The 15,585-nt window shown below is 35.7% G+C and overlaps 1 protein-coding gene across 1 annotated transcript; it reads left to right on the top strand.

Moving 5' to 3' along the window:
* The first annotated feature begins 832 nt into the window (after positions 1-832).
* Positions 833-10,094, top strand: LOC140146794 (uncharacterized). The gene is made up of 2 exons (XM_072168677.1): positions 833-1,015; positions 8,850-10,094. Exons 1-2 carry the CDS (start codon positions 952-954, stop codon positions 9,554-9,556), a joined length of 771 nt encoding a protein of 256 aa, XP_072024778.1. The 5' UTR covers positions 833-951; the 3' UTR covers positions 9,557-10,094.
* The last annotated feature ends 5,491 nt before the right edge of the window (positions 10,095-15,585 follow it).

Raw genomic sequence — 15,585 nt, 5'->3', positions numbered from 1 at the left:
GATAGGTGTGCGCCGTTCGGCAGCAACCCAGCTGATGCGATCTGATTGTGATGATTCACCATTGCAGCGAAATTACAGCGCTTTGAGTCCTCTAAGATCTGGAGAAAGGCGCTTTATAAATCCAAAATTTATTTATTTATTATTATTTATCCGTAGGCTCCTCATTCACTCACGTTGGGTCACAACGGAATAATAAGGCCAAAGCGAAAACACAGATTTTTGTGCCATTTAAATGGCAACACTGGTCATACACTTGACATACGGAAGGAAACAAGTGGTATAATCTTTTCCGCAATACCAATACCAGAACAGTACCAACTCGCCTTTATACCGGACTTTACATGTACCACTTGGGGATTTCAAGTTATAGTGCTAATCGGGATATTGACACAGCAAAACTTGGTATTGGTATTTCGTATTTCGCTGTTAATACGAATACATACTAATTTTTATGTATCTTTCTGATTTCGTATCAACAAAATCTTAAATGACAACAAAACAGAATTGACAGTCGAACATCCGGATATCGTGGATATTGCGATATATAACGGATATCTATATATCTATCTATATATATATATATTGCCGAATCGACGTTGTATTTGACAGATGGAATATCATTTCAGAAGGCACATCATCAATTCATCACATGCTTGGTAGAGATTAATCAAGGCACATCACAGCTCTGTTCTAAAGATACATTAATTATTAAAACAGACAATTATTATAACAGCGGTTTTACTCGACTCAACGATTTCTTTCCGTTCGGACATAATTATTATACATACATGTAGGTTACGTGATACTCAGAAAAACAACACAAATTTGGTGCAAGCTGCAAATTTGGTGCAAGCTGCAAATTTGGTGCAAGTTTTGTACGAGTGATTTTGTGTGGATTTACATCTCGGGGATTCATTAACATTTTACGTTTATTTGTTTTTAAAAAAGACCATGAAAATGACATCGGCATGTGTGGAAAACAACAATGTACACGAAACGGCAGCCAAAGATAATAGTAAGTATATGCCTATGTTTCTTTGTATGGGTGTTTTTTTGTGTGAAGACATGCCTGTATTACTTTATTCGTTGCGATTGCTATGGTTGTGGGCATTATAAATAATTGAATATTTGGCAGATTTACTACGCATGCAATAACTGCAGAATATATCGGACGCGAAAGAGAACATATCGTGAAGAACACATTTAAGGTATACACCCCTTGAAAAATTTGTGACTCTTTTTGCATTTTTCTCAAAAAAATAATAACACACTGGTAACAAAAGTTATGTATATTATAGGGGCAATGAATCCAGATACTACACTGGAATTTCAGTGACTCAAGACAAGCGCTACGTTATTTATGATAAGAAAAGAGGTACCGTTAGAACGTACCTCATTTCTTAACATACCGTAAACGTTCGCCTAATAATATAATGGCGCTTTTGGATTCTTAGAAATGTGAGAGCGCCATCCTTGTAAAATCTCAACAGCATTAAGGATACGTGTATGTTAAATTGAGCAACCTGGACATAATGACTAAGAAAAAAATATCGTGACATGACCCAATACATTAGGTCACTAGGTTAGTTGCTAGAGCAGCAAATGTTTTTGGGTTTCTTCAGGTATTCTTTCTCAAAGTGCCATTGGACTTAATTTGTAAATCGATTCATACGTTATAATACCTAACTCATTTTGGTAAATCTTTTTATAACATTGTAATTTCTTCATATTTTTTTTAACATTCTTCAGTTCAAAATTAGACCCTTCTATTGTCTGACCCGTTAGCTCAGTCGGTAGAGGGTGCGCCTTGAATGGTGAATGGTACTTGTTCGAATCTTGATTTCTGCCCCCACTTTTATGTGAAGAAGGGTCAAGAAATGTTTTTGGATTTTGTCCCCATTTTACGAACGAATATTGTGAATTTTTTTAATTTAATTTTAATTTTCTTATTTTTCTTAGATAAATAGGCACTGCGAACAAACGGCAACAAAAACCGCTGACAAAATTTGCTCCACCTGCTACCTATCAATGCGTGATATATTCCACTACATTTAACAGTTAAATGACCTTTGAAAAATAGAATGGCCTCAATGTTTCAAATTGTGTAACTACATTACTTTATTCATTTATGCATTATAAATGATCAGCTATTTTTTCTTTTCTTAAAAGGATCGAACCCAAGTAGATCAGACCATTGATCATATAACTATCAGACCACGAAGTAGTTACGTAACTCCGTGATGGTATCGGAACCAAGCACTGTTTGTATGGCGATCATTACGATCACGCTATTTTGGTATGCCTTTTTTGTGTACTGATTGTTTCGATCGTGGTTCATTACTTAAGCGCGTGATCCCGTTGACATAGTAACATTACGTAACTTCGATACCGGGCTTCGATACTGAATAGTTGTTGAGTGCACATAATATGGAAAGCCATTGGGGTATTGTGTGCCTTCCAAAGCGGCAAGCGCCTTATAACATGTTCTCATTGTGTTGTGGAATCCTAGCCAGTATTCAATGATAGCTATAGAGGCGTTTATCGATTGGCTCCAAACAAAGGATTTGAACCGGTTTCTTCCCCGTAATCATGGCGCAGTGCAGTCCATTCAATCAAATGTTGTCATCAACCTATTTGATCGTAGTGCATTTTGTTATGTGTGTGAGACGAACTGTCGCGGTAGATGCAATCATGCTTTTGTTGAATGCATTTGAGTAGTCCGCCATATTTACGGGATGATACGTCAAATGCACAGCCTCTATTCAGTTGGTCGTTGTATGATTTTGTTCGTTCACTCATTCAAATTTTATTTATCATTTGAAGAATGAGCCTATTATGATACATCCTCCGTGGAACATTTTCAAATAAATATAGCTAGGGATTATTGGGGCAGAGGTTATCTTTTGAATCATCTTAGAGGGCTATCATTTTTTTTTTTTTTTTTTGTCCCAAATTTACAAAAAGTCTGCGTCAATAAAATTGCGCACCCCTATTTCGGCCACAACAATTTTATGATCCCAAACCCCAACATTGTATTGAAAGCAGTCTTTTTGAATAAAATAACACACTTTCTGTGGTCATCGTGGCCTACATTTTGGTCATAAAACATTTTATGACCCCTCCTATTATTCTTTCCAAGACTTTATGACCCCCGTATATTTGGGACCCCCCTTTCGAATAAAATGATATACCTCTTATGACCACTGATGCATAGACAAGGACGAGTGTTGCTAATCTTCGAGTATCGAGTTTCGAGTTCGAGTATCGAGTTTCGAGTTGCAATTTTCGAGGATCGAGTTGCAATTTTCGAGTATCGAGTTGAAATTTTAGTATCGAGTTGAAATTTTATCGAGTATCGAGTTGAAATTTTCGAGTATCGAGTTGAAATTTTCGAGTATCGAGTTGAAATTTTCGAGTATCGAGTTGAAATTTTCGAGTATCGAGTTGAAATTTTCGAGTATCGAGTTGAAATTTTCGAGTATCGAGTTGAAATTTTCGAGTATCGAGTTGAAATTTTCGAGTATCGAGTTGAAATTTTCGAGTATCGAGTTGAAATTTTCGAGTATCGAGTTGAAATTTTCGAGTATCGAGTTGAAATTTTCGAGTATCGAGTTGAAATTTTCGAGTATCGAGTTGAAATTTTCGAGTATCGAGTTGAAATTTTCGAGTATCGAGTTGAAATTTTCGAGTATCGAGTTGAAATTTTCGAGTATCGAGTTGAAATTTTCGAGTATCGAGTTGAAATTTTCGAGTATCGAGTTGAAATTTTCGAGTATCGAGTTGAAATTTTCGAGTATCGAGTTGAAATTTTCGAGTATCGAGTTGAAATTTTCGAGTATCGAGTTGAAATTTTCGAGTATCGAGTTGAAATTTTCGAGTATCGAGTTGAAATTTTCGAGTAACGAGTTGAAATTTTCGAGTATCGAGTTGAAATTTTCGAGTATCGAGTTGAAATTTTCGAGTATCGAGTTGAAATTTTCGAGTATCGAGTTGAAATTTTCGAGTAACGAGTTGAAATTTTCGAGTATCGAGTTGAAATTTTCGAGTATCGAGTTGAAATTTTCGAGTATCGAGTTGAAATTTTCGAGTATCGAGTTGAAATTTTCGAGTATCGAGTTGAAATTTTCGAGTATCGAGTTGAAATCTTCGAGTATCGAGTTGCAATTTTAATTTTCAATCTGCTTTTGAAGTAGGCTATAGGATGTCCCCTCTCCGACATGAAGAGAAAGCACAAATGTTTAACCCTTCTCTATCCAATTTGTTATTACGTTCTCCACGGAATTCGTAAAAGCCCCGGTAAAAGCACACTAGTTGTTCATAAAAAGGGGTAGGCCTACTAGTGGATAGGTATTAACCTCGGGGGTATATTTACTATATATGAAAGGCAAAATACTTCAGATCAATGTAGATTAACCTTTGGCCTAATAATATGTGTTTACCACTTTGATTAAGGGCCGCATGTGCGACAAATGCATCATTTGCAACAGAAAAGTTTAACTCGAACTTCGTTCATTTGAGCGCATTTCGAGTAACAAACTCGAAAACCTGCAAAAGAGCGTAGTTCGAGTTAGAAACTCGAAAACCTACAAAATGATCAATATTCGAGTGAAATCCATATTTACTATATATGAAAGGCAAAATACTTCAGATCAATCTAGATCAACCTTTGGCCTAATAAAATGTGTTTACCACTTTGATTAAGGGCCGCATGTGCGACAAATGCATCATTTGCAACAGAAAAGTTTAACTCGAACTTCGTTCATTTGAGCGCATTTCGAGTAACAAACTCGAAAACTTGCAAAATGAGCGTAGTTCGAGTAACAAACTCGAAAACCTGCAAAATGATCAATATTCGAGTGAAATCCATATTTACTATATATGAAAGGCAAAATACTTCACATCAATCTAGATCAACCTTTGGCCTAATAAAATGTGTTTACCACTTTGATTAAGGGTCGCATGTGCGACAAATGCATCATTTGCAACAGAAAAGTTCAACTCGATACTCGAAAATTTCAACTCGATACTCGAAAATTTCAACTCGATACTCGAAAATTTCAACTCGATACTCGAAAATTTCAACTCGATACTCGAAAATTTCAACTCGATACTCGAAAATTGCAACTCGATACTCGAAAATTGCAACTCGATACTCGAAAATTGCAACTCGAAACTCGATACTCGAACTCGAAACTCGATACTCGAAGATTAGCAACACTCGACAAGGACACACGCGCGAATTGAAAGACTTGTCGCACGCGACAGTTCGTCTCACACACATAACAAATGCCTATACAATCAAATAGGTTCATTACAACATTTGATTGAATGGATTGAGTTACTCTAAAATGAAACGATAAAAACAAAGAATCATGAAAAAAAAATCACAGAACTTTTGTGTATGTTTGATGTCAATTTGTGATTTGATTGATGTTTAATGATTTATGTATACTTGTTCTAATTCTTTCCAATCATGTGTTTGTGGTTTGCTTTTTTCAATAAAAACACAATGACAAAAAAAGAATCATGAAAAAAAACCATACAAGATAAAATAATAAAATTATATAAACAATGTTAAAGATAAAATCAAGAAAATAGAGAATAAAATTTCCTCAAATCAGAAAAAAAAACATTGACAGACATCATAATCTTTCAGAAATTACTGCATGAGATTCGAACCATCAATCTTCTCCACAAGTTCTCTTTATCCTCGCACTATAGTCTAATGCTCTGCTCACTGGGCCACAACGTATCAGGTGAATGATTACCGCATTATCATGAACAAGTTTGTTCGATCTTGTTCATAATTGTATGTGTCGATAGGTTTCACCCTTTAACTACACGTACCCTTAATGATCAGTGATAATAGTCGGCTTTTACAGGGATGGCGCTCTCCCATTTCCATGAACTCCATAGCGCCATTAGGCGAACGTTTACGGTATATATACACGAGTAATGAATCACTTGTCTTGAATCAGTGAAATTTCAGTGAAGTAATTGGATTCCTTGCCCCTATAATATACATAACTTTTGTTACCAGTGTGTAGTTATTTTATGAGAAAAATGCAAAATTAGTCGCAAAATTTATTAGGGGTGTATTGTCACTTTAAGGTGTTCAAAATCAGATATAGATCACGTTTTTGTGACATATACATTCTTGGTGTGTTATAAAAGTGATCTCAAAACAGCCACCGAGTCAACGTATTCTGGATTGATGTGTTCTAACAAATCACTCGAACATCGAGAACACACCATGCACCAAGAACCTGAATTCTGAATCTGTTATATTTTAAACATCTGAAAACGTCTTCTGCGTGTGTTTTCGGACTCGTCATGCAGTTTTTGCAATTATTATATTTTAACATTAACAGATTTATACTAACTGCAGTTTGGTAGTTGAATTAAATAAATATACATGTATTAATAATGTATTCTAATCCCGGGATTCTACTTCATGTACTTCCATGTATTTATATATATATATATATATTCAATACTTTTTTAAATAATTAATGATTTATCTGTATTCATTAACAGAGAAAATGTTAGTACCCAGCCATTTTGCTGATTTCCAATTTCTGTACAAATTGCCACGCGTTTATTTGGGATCGAAACTACGTTTATACAATGATCTATTATTTATTATACTAATTATAGATTTTTTGTGTACGATTAATTATGTAAATATCATCAGGAAATATAACACCTTACTGAAACAAAAAGAGAAACCAACATCTTTTCAACACCTTCTGACGTTAGCATATGTAGTTTCACTTGGTTGAACACGTCAACACAGTTATAATATTATCTGCATGGTAAGATCGAACTTCAACATTTACGCCGTGGCAAGCTGCAACAGATGCAAACGATGGGCTATATTATAAAATTTATATACTAATGACTATTTTAATGAAAACGAAATACAACCCACAATAAAAAATTCATGAAACACTGGAATAGCTAATTATTCCCGTAATCAAGGTTTTTTGTTGTTTATTTATATTATTATTTCTGATTACACATTTTTCAGGCAAAAGTAGGTTTTTTTTCTCCCTTTTTCAAAAGTTTTGTTTGTTCATTTATTTCTGTTCTCATCGCATTGATAACATGTAAATTGAAAACTTCTTTTATCCATTTGTTCGTTTTGTTCGATACACGTGGTGCCAGGGGATTTTTGCTGAAGAGCTTTTTTGGTCAAAAAAGGTCCAAATTTTGGGAAGAAAGTCCACTTTTCACAAAATCGCACCCCCTTGGGAAAAAAGTCCACTTTTTCAAAATCAGCACCCCCCCCAAAAAAAATCCTGCGTACGGGCCTGGATGTAGGCTATGTCAATAATTATTTTTAGCCTAATCTTTATTTTTATCATCTTCAATGGAAATAAAGTGTGTATTATTTCCACTACAAAAACAGTTACGCAATGTAATAAATTTAGTAAATGCTCTTATAAATAATATTCTATAAACCTATTACCGAAATAATACAATAACTCCTTTATTAAGCTTTAAATGGCAATCGTCGAGACTAATATGAAATAATCGGGGATTAAATATGATTTAAAATCTCGTTATTAGAGTAAAATAAGCGACCATTCAAAATTCTAAAGATTGCAGAAGTGCTGAATTTGTGAATATGACGTCATGATACGCAATGCACCTATCCGATAAATTGCTCAAAAACTGGTATAATAATCAATACCTAATCTTACTTTTTTGTCTTTCTTTCTTCAGTTCCTTTCTTTCTTTCGTTATTCATCCCTTTCTTTCTTTCTTTCTTTCTTTCTTTCTTTCTTTCTTTCTTTCTTTCTTTCTTTCTTTCTTTCTCTCTTTCTTTCTTTCTTTCTTTCTTTCATTCATTCATTCTTTCTTTCTTTCTTTCTTTCTTTCTTTCTTTCTTTCTTTCTTTCCTTTTCTTTCTTTCTTTCTTTCTTGCTTTCTTTCTTTCTTTCTTTCTTTCTTTCTTTCTTTCTTTCTTTCTTTCTTTTTTTCTTTCTTTCTTTCTTTTTTTTTTTTTCTTTCTTTCTTTTTTTTTCTTTCTTTCTTTCTTTCTTTCTTTCTTTCTTCGTTTCTTTCTTTCTTTCTTTCTTTCTTTCTTTCTTTCTTTCTTTCTTTCTTTCTTTCGTTCTTTCTTTTAGCTCAAAATCTGATATAATAATCAATACGTCAATCAATATGTATACCTAATCTTTTTGTCTTTCTTTCTTCAGTTCCTTCCTTTCTTCCTTTCTTTCGTTCTTCATCCCTTCCTTTATTCTCTTTCTTTCTCTCTTTCTTTCTTTCTTTTCTTTCTTTCTTTCTTTCTTTCTTTCTTTCTTTCTTTCTTTCTTTCTTTCTTTCTTTCTTTCTTTCTTTCTTTCTTTCTTTTCTTTTCTTTTTTCTTTCTTCCTTCCTTCCATTTTCTTTTGTGACATTTTATCGTTATTTACCATCATCTCGCTTTCATGTTCTCTTTCTAGCTTGCTTTCTGTCTTAATTGTTCTTTCCCCTCGTCTCTTTGTACATGTATACATTCAGATAATGTCATGAGAGCGAAAGTGATAAGCTTTAAACAATATCGGTATATTCTGTAGGCCTATATAAATATATAATAAAGTTATGGAAAAACAATGCTGTGCGGTGTGTGCCACATGGGGAATGGAGGTGTAGTAGGGACAACCTTATACATTTGATAACGAAGAAATTATGCCATTTTCATCATGTTCATGTGCAACTCACATTTTAGTCCCATCTGCAAAATATCGACACCTCTCCGAAGGACGCGTCATTACACTTCTCAAGAACAATGCATGCCATTAGTGTATATAAGTTGAATAAAACCGTTTTAAATATTTGAATGTCTTCTCTCATTTCAGCCGCACCCATTACACAACAAGAGGACAGTCTACCTCACATCACATCAAGACAACTCTCCCTGGAAAATAATGACACCAATGACAACTGCGCAGAATCAACGCAAACTAAGCTGATCGATTCAGAACCGAAAAAGACGCACGATGGTGACACTAATGACAATTGCGCAGAATCAACGCAAACTAAGCTGAGCGATTCAGAACCGAAAAAGACGCACGGTGGTGACACCAATGACAACTGCACAGAATCAACACAAACGGCGCCAAGCGATTCAGAACCAAAAAAGACACACGATGACGATAAAGACAGACAAATTTGTCCCAGAATCAGTGTCTCTGAAATAGATTGCCCTGTAGAAAGTACACTTCACGCGGACAAAACAAATAAAGTACCGTGTCGACAACTCCCCGGTTCGCCCGATATGTCCCCGGTAACGCGCAGAAGACGAACCGCTCTGGCAAAAAAGGCACTGGAACTCCAGAAAGATGGTAAAATGACTCGGCTAAGAGTGCTTGGTGTGAACAGCATAGTATTGGAATTTCGGGATAAAAGTGACGACGACGAAGAGGAATATGGGAATGATTTCAATCCAGGACGCCGTGGTTCCCGCGATGATTCGTCATTGCTATGGAAAAGATATAAGAGCCCTAGGAGCGAAAGGAGTCGCACGGTACCATCCATTAAACTTGGTGAATGTGGATCAAACTAGCTCAGGGTGATTTGAACTTGGCAGTTGGGATGAGGTTGGTTCCAACCACTCTTCAGAATTTGAAAAGAACTCTCTGGAGAGGTATTGACCATGCTTAATACACTTATCATATCGGTGACAGAAATGGATATTTTGACTTCTTTATGTTCATGATGCGTCACAATGACGTCATGGCGATGTTTATATTAATCTAACTGAAAGAGGGACGTGGATTAAAGACAATAAATCTATAGAATTTAATCCTTCAACCCTTCAGTCTCATTTCTAACATGTCTAACATGTTTGGGAACAACTACGGACTATTAAAGCCAAAATGTGTGGTTTGCTCCACCATGTCCACAGCGACGCCCTCAGTTTTTGTTGAATTTCTACTTTTTGTGTGATTGTAATGCCCAATGGTGTACTTAAATACCGGTACCTGGTGAAAGACTAAGCCTGAAGTGCTTTAATTACAGTAAAATTTAAGTTTTTAATAAAACCGGAGATCTCCGATTTTATTCAGAGTTCGCCGACCGAGTTGTGGCTATATAGGCCTATACACATTGCGTGTATGCATGTGTATTATTGAATCAGTGTCGTATAAACTGTGTGCATATCGCTATTCGTCTTACGTCTTGGCGTATAAACTGTGTGCATATCGCTATTCGTCTTACGTCTTGTTTGTTCGTCCTTGCTGTGTGAAGCTACGCTAATAATACGATCGGCGAGCTAATACACGCATTGTCGAGTATAGGCACTGGAACGAAATCTACTTCTCAGTGCCAGAAATGGGTATGCAATAGCTGCCATGTGTGTCTGCCATGTGAAGATGAGTACAAACATACTGCAGTTACTGTCCGTTTTCCTATACACAATACACAGTGCTCTTTCCCATTGACGCGTGACCTCTACAAATAGCCCTACGTTAAAAGTATGGGGATATGACTAGTTAACGTCGCTGTGTGAAAAATAACCGGCCAATATTAAAAGTACTCTTCTAAAGTTCTAGAAAATATAGCTTTTTAACATGTCCTAAATTTTTAGCTAATTTAGATGTTTGGAAATATTCGTACTTTGGTGTTTTAGTGAATGTTATAGATAATAGTACATTGCCTAGTTAACGTCGCTGTGTGAAAAATAACCGGCCAATATTAAAAGTACTCTTCTAAAATTCTAGACAATATAGTTTTGTAACATGTCCTAAATTTTTAGCTAATTTAGGTGTTTGGAGAGGGTCGCACTTTTGTGTTTTAGGAAGGATATGTAAACGACAGATAACACCAAAAATATGAAGAAATTATTTCCAAACCGTGTTATTAAAAGTCAACAATCATTATGTTGCTCATTTTCAAGAATGCTGGTTTACAAAAAGCAGACCATTGTCTCATTTCGTGAACAAAGGTACACATACCATTATTTCCTTTCGTTTCCTTTATAATCGGTTACCCAACTGAAGCTATAATACCAGCTTTATTGCGATATCGCACATGAAAACAGACACTTGTGCACAACCAGAGAAGATCCGATTTAATCAGTTGAGCTGTTTCAATGAGTGTTATCTTGGTTTAATAGCTTTTAATGGGGTTAAGTCCTGCAAAGGTCGAGATGAATTCTACTGTAGACATGACTGCATCATGATTAGTGTAAGGCCAAATGTTCACATGGCAGCTAGTGTACCTCTGGCACTGAGTATAGTCGAAATTCCGCTGTAGGTTCACCCGCGCGTGGGAGGTTTTCAATGCGTGTCTTTAAAAAAAATTCGAAAAAAGATCCTATAGGTCCATAGGTTTGGTTTATACTTGTTGGCCTACCATTTAGCCACATTTGCCCGAGGACAATCAAAATGTTTATCGTCTGAGATGTTTCTGAACCTTATTTTTCTTTAATTGGACAGGAATAAGCCAACAAAATAATAAACAGAAGCGATACTTGATTATTGTTCTGTGAAAGATTGTTTAACCAAATGACCTATCTTTCAGCATATATGCAGGAAGCTATAGCCAGTGTAACAATCCTGGGTAGCAATACAGTCATGACAGTGCTGAGGTTTGAAGGTTGACATTGGATGTTTCAAAAGGTTTTAAAAGTACTTTGCCACCGAAAGAAGGCACTTTTCAATATTAAACTGTGAAGTGGAAAATCCTGCTTATATAGTTTCCAAATAAGCTTATGCATGTAGGGATCAATTAGCATGGGGGGTGTTCTTAGTGGAAATGAGGGTACGTGGATGTTCGGCATAGGCCTATTCGGGATGCATTTTCAGTCATTTAGTTTAGATTAGCGGCATTTCAGCCATTTTGTGCCACCCCCCTTTCCAACTTCCCCAGAATTTCCTCTTGACCTACCCGATATACCAATTAATATAGTCATAAAATGATATTGGTATATAATTTGAGACATAACTTAATGATAATAAAAACACTAGTTTTCGTCTGACGTCACTGTCAATCAAATTCCCCACGATCCTTGATTGGTTAGTGTAGCGCGTAGGAATTTTAATTCATCTGGTGCCGATCAGAGAAAAGGAATCGCATAAAAATGATCCTTCTTTTACAAGGCTTTAATCAACTTTTCTTTACATGGTGCCTTCAGTAAGTTCAGGAAAGAAAGTTTCCTGTTACTAAGACCCGGGCTAAGACCTAACTTTTGAGACGGTTTGTATATATTTGAAGGTGCAAAATATAGACTATTTTATCGCCCTCAGAAACTCAATCAAACAATTAAAACAAACCGTACCTACGTTTGATTGACAGATGACGTTAGGCGCAAACTAGTCTTTGCAGCAATGCTGTGAAGGTTTTCAAAACAAATTTTTATAGGCATTATGTTTAAAGTGTAACTTTAGTGCCAATAATGGCGACACCATACATGGCGGACACCGCGCAACACCGGGACCAAACAGGTCTCGTGCTCGAGACGTCAGATATTTTTTTTACCCTAATGGCCGCCCATATTTAAAGCCTACGTTGTAACCGGGCAAAATTACTTCTTGTTTTCCGAAAAAAATAATTTTTATAATAAATTTTGTCCATATTGTACGGCTAACAAAATTTCCTGTAGAAAATAGGTGGCCAAAAAGCGAAATGCATGCAGTTTTTCAATATTATTTTTATTTTTACAGTCAAGATTTGTGGTAGGCCTAAATTATATACCTCAAATCATTAAAAGGTTTTAGGAACATTGCTTGTAAAACAAAATGATGAAACAAAAAAAATCTGTTGAAAATGATTTTCATTATTTGAAGAAGGTCATAGTTCACAATTGAAGAGTTTGTTTCCAAAAGGCGCTAAATTCAATAGACTGCCTTGTGTCACATTTGTCTAGTTTTACATTTTAAAGTTTAAATGACATTTACCGATTTGTAACTCTAGTTTATTTTCTAACTATTTTCAACATCATTTTTGTCCCGTAAAATTTTTCCAAATGTAAAGATTAAAAATAGCTGCCATTGGATTTAGCTCCGTTTGGAACAAAAAAAAAATAATTTATTACAGACAATACGGTATTTATTATTTTCTTTTTCGCGCGTTGGAGGTTAAAGATATTTGTAATTATATTTTTAAAGATAACCCAAAAATTGCTATAAGTATTGCAGTGGTCCAGTGATATTCGATTGGCAAAGTTACTGCTACTTCTTATAATCTTCAAATGAATTTTACACAAAGCAGCCATTGGAACCAAACTCGTCAATGTATACATTTTAGTAAGATTGTATTAGCAGCGATTTCAGAAGGACTTGAAACTGTTTTGTTTCAACAAATAACAAGGTTGAACATAAACATGTAAAAGCTTTTAAGGTATCATGTATAATTCCTCCGAACTTGAAAGGTTCTGATGTAAATAAAACAACTTTCGCTTAAAACAATGCGTTTTTTCAGGCGGTGTTATTTCAGACGTAAAACATGTAAAAAGTGCCGTACGCGGTGTATCGACAGGTACAAGATTCTATCCAGTGGCGGCGCTACGGGGGGCAAGGGGCATTCCCCGAATATTTTCTTGTCCCCCAGTTTCCCCCCCCCACTTTTGAGGCAATCCCCAAAAGTTACGTAAATTCCTACTTTTTGCGACAATTTTGCGCAAGCTTTGTCGATTTTGCCCCCCCTGAAATTCACTTTTCCCCCAATGCCCCCCCCGAAAAATTCCTGGTGCCGCCACTGATTCTATCCAACTTTCGAATCTATTATTAGGGGTCTATACGGTCTAATTTTCAGGAAACTATGAGATGGTTGGACATAAGGCCGAGTAAAAAATAAAAAATGTTTCTATTTCCCCCCCTTTTTTCCACCTTCGTTTCTTTTTTGAGGCCGCTTCCATTTTGTTTTTATAAACGATGTCTAGGATTAAGTTGAGATGTTTCTATTCCCTTGCAAATATGTAACACTCTGCGATCATTAGAGGGGGCCTACCTACCAGAACAATAAAATAAAAAAAGGCTTCCTCCTTTTTTCAGGCATATACTGATATATGCTATGAGCCAAAAACACCTATCTTTTGATAAAAAATAAAAAGCCCATAGTCTCTCCTTTTTCAAAAATCCGGACAAGAAACATGTTTTTATTTTACTTGGCCTAATCTTTTTAAATGCTTTATATGAAGTTGTGGACCAACTGAAGAGCAGTATAATCATAGGCGTAGATCCCGGGGGGATGGGGGATTTACCCCCCCCCCCATACTGCCAGGGGGGTGGGGTGGTCCATACAATCATCCCCCGAATGTATGTGGGTTTCTGACCAAATTAACCTCATATTTGGCCATTTTAGCCCCAAAAGTGCACATTTTTCGCGCTTCGCGCGAATTTAATCCACTTGTGCACCATATTTCAACAATTTAGCTTCAAAATGGCGAAATTTTTCGCATTTGTTCCATAAACTTATTCTGGAGCCAAATGGTGCTGGATTCGGTATACTTGGAGACATTTTTTCCAACTTCATCCCCCCCTCAATGTCAAAAAGAAATCTACGCCACTGAGTATAATACACACTTCAGTACAGTCAGTCTGAGACAAAATAAAAGTTAATTCTTTTCATCTCAACTTTAGTGCACTTATTGGATCAGGTGCAATTGGTATCCTGTATTTGTCCCTGAGTACCTTTTTCACCAATTGCATCCAATGAAAGAAAGACACTTACCTAGAGCTATTGTAAGCTTCACGTTCTGTCAATGTGGCATTGATTTTGATATTCGGCCTTCTTGTATTTCGTCACAAACTTCGAAATGGTCAATAACTGGAGAAGTAATTTCAGATTACACTTGACAAATAAGGTAAAAAAGTTCCAACAAACTAAATTTGGAATTGACCACTCGTTAGGCCAAAAAAGAAATAAAAGGTCGGTAGGTCGATCCTTTTTTTTCATGAGCTCTTCCTCCATCATTGTCCATTTTCCCTCCATTTTGAAAAAGGCTAGTTTTGACAAATGAAATTCTTGACCATTTTACATTGAAAAAATTATGTGTTTTAGGACAGAATTGAAATGGAAATACTTCTTATTATCTCTGAGTGCAACCAGACATTATATTTTTTTTGGCCTTATGAAGATGTTGAAAAGTTGTACTACATGTATTATGTCCAGCAAACAGAATTTTTCAAAACGTTTTTAAACATGTTAACATTTTTTGTTTTCAAAAATGTTTTTAAAAGTTTCAATTTAATAAAGAAAAATTATTCGAGTATATCAAATCGTTGAAAGAAATGTTATAAACACTATGATAAGGGGGCTGGTTTTGAAAAAGTGGATATTTTTCCAAGGGGAGGGGGATTTTGTGAAAAGTTGACATTCTTCCCCAAATTTGGACCTTTTTTGACCAAAAAAGCTTTAAAAATCGGGGGGGGGTGAGGTGGGCTATGAGTCTATGAGTTTATTATACTGACTGACTCAAGTTCCCTATCTCGAGCCAGGATTTAAAATAGCTTTAAGTCCTTCTTTTGTTCAAATGCCAGGTCTGTACAACCAAATATTCAACTGTTTGAGTTGGGACAAGTACAGGCTTTTATACCATAGTGCATTGGCATTGGTCCCACAATATAAATTAAGTTAAGTATATTACACTCT

The sequence above is a fragment of the Amphiura filiformis genome, chromosome 2 (genome assembly GCF_039555335.1).
Source record: "Amphiura filiformis chromosome 2, Afil_fr2py, whole genome shotgun sequence".
In the NCBI taxonomy this organism is placed as follows: Eukaryota; Metazoa; Echinodermata; class Ophiuroidea; order Amphilepidida; family Amphiuridae; genus Amphiura; species Amphiura filiformis.
The sequence above is the reverse complement of the archived record's forward strand: the minus strand, read 5'-3'. Positions and strand labels throughout refer to the sequence as shown.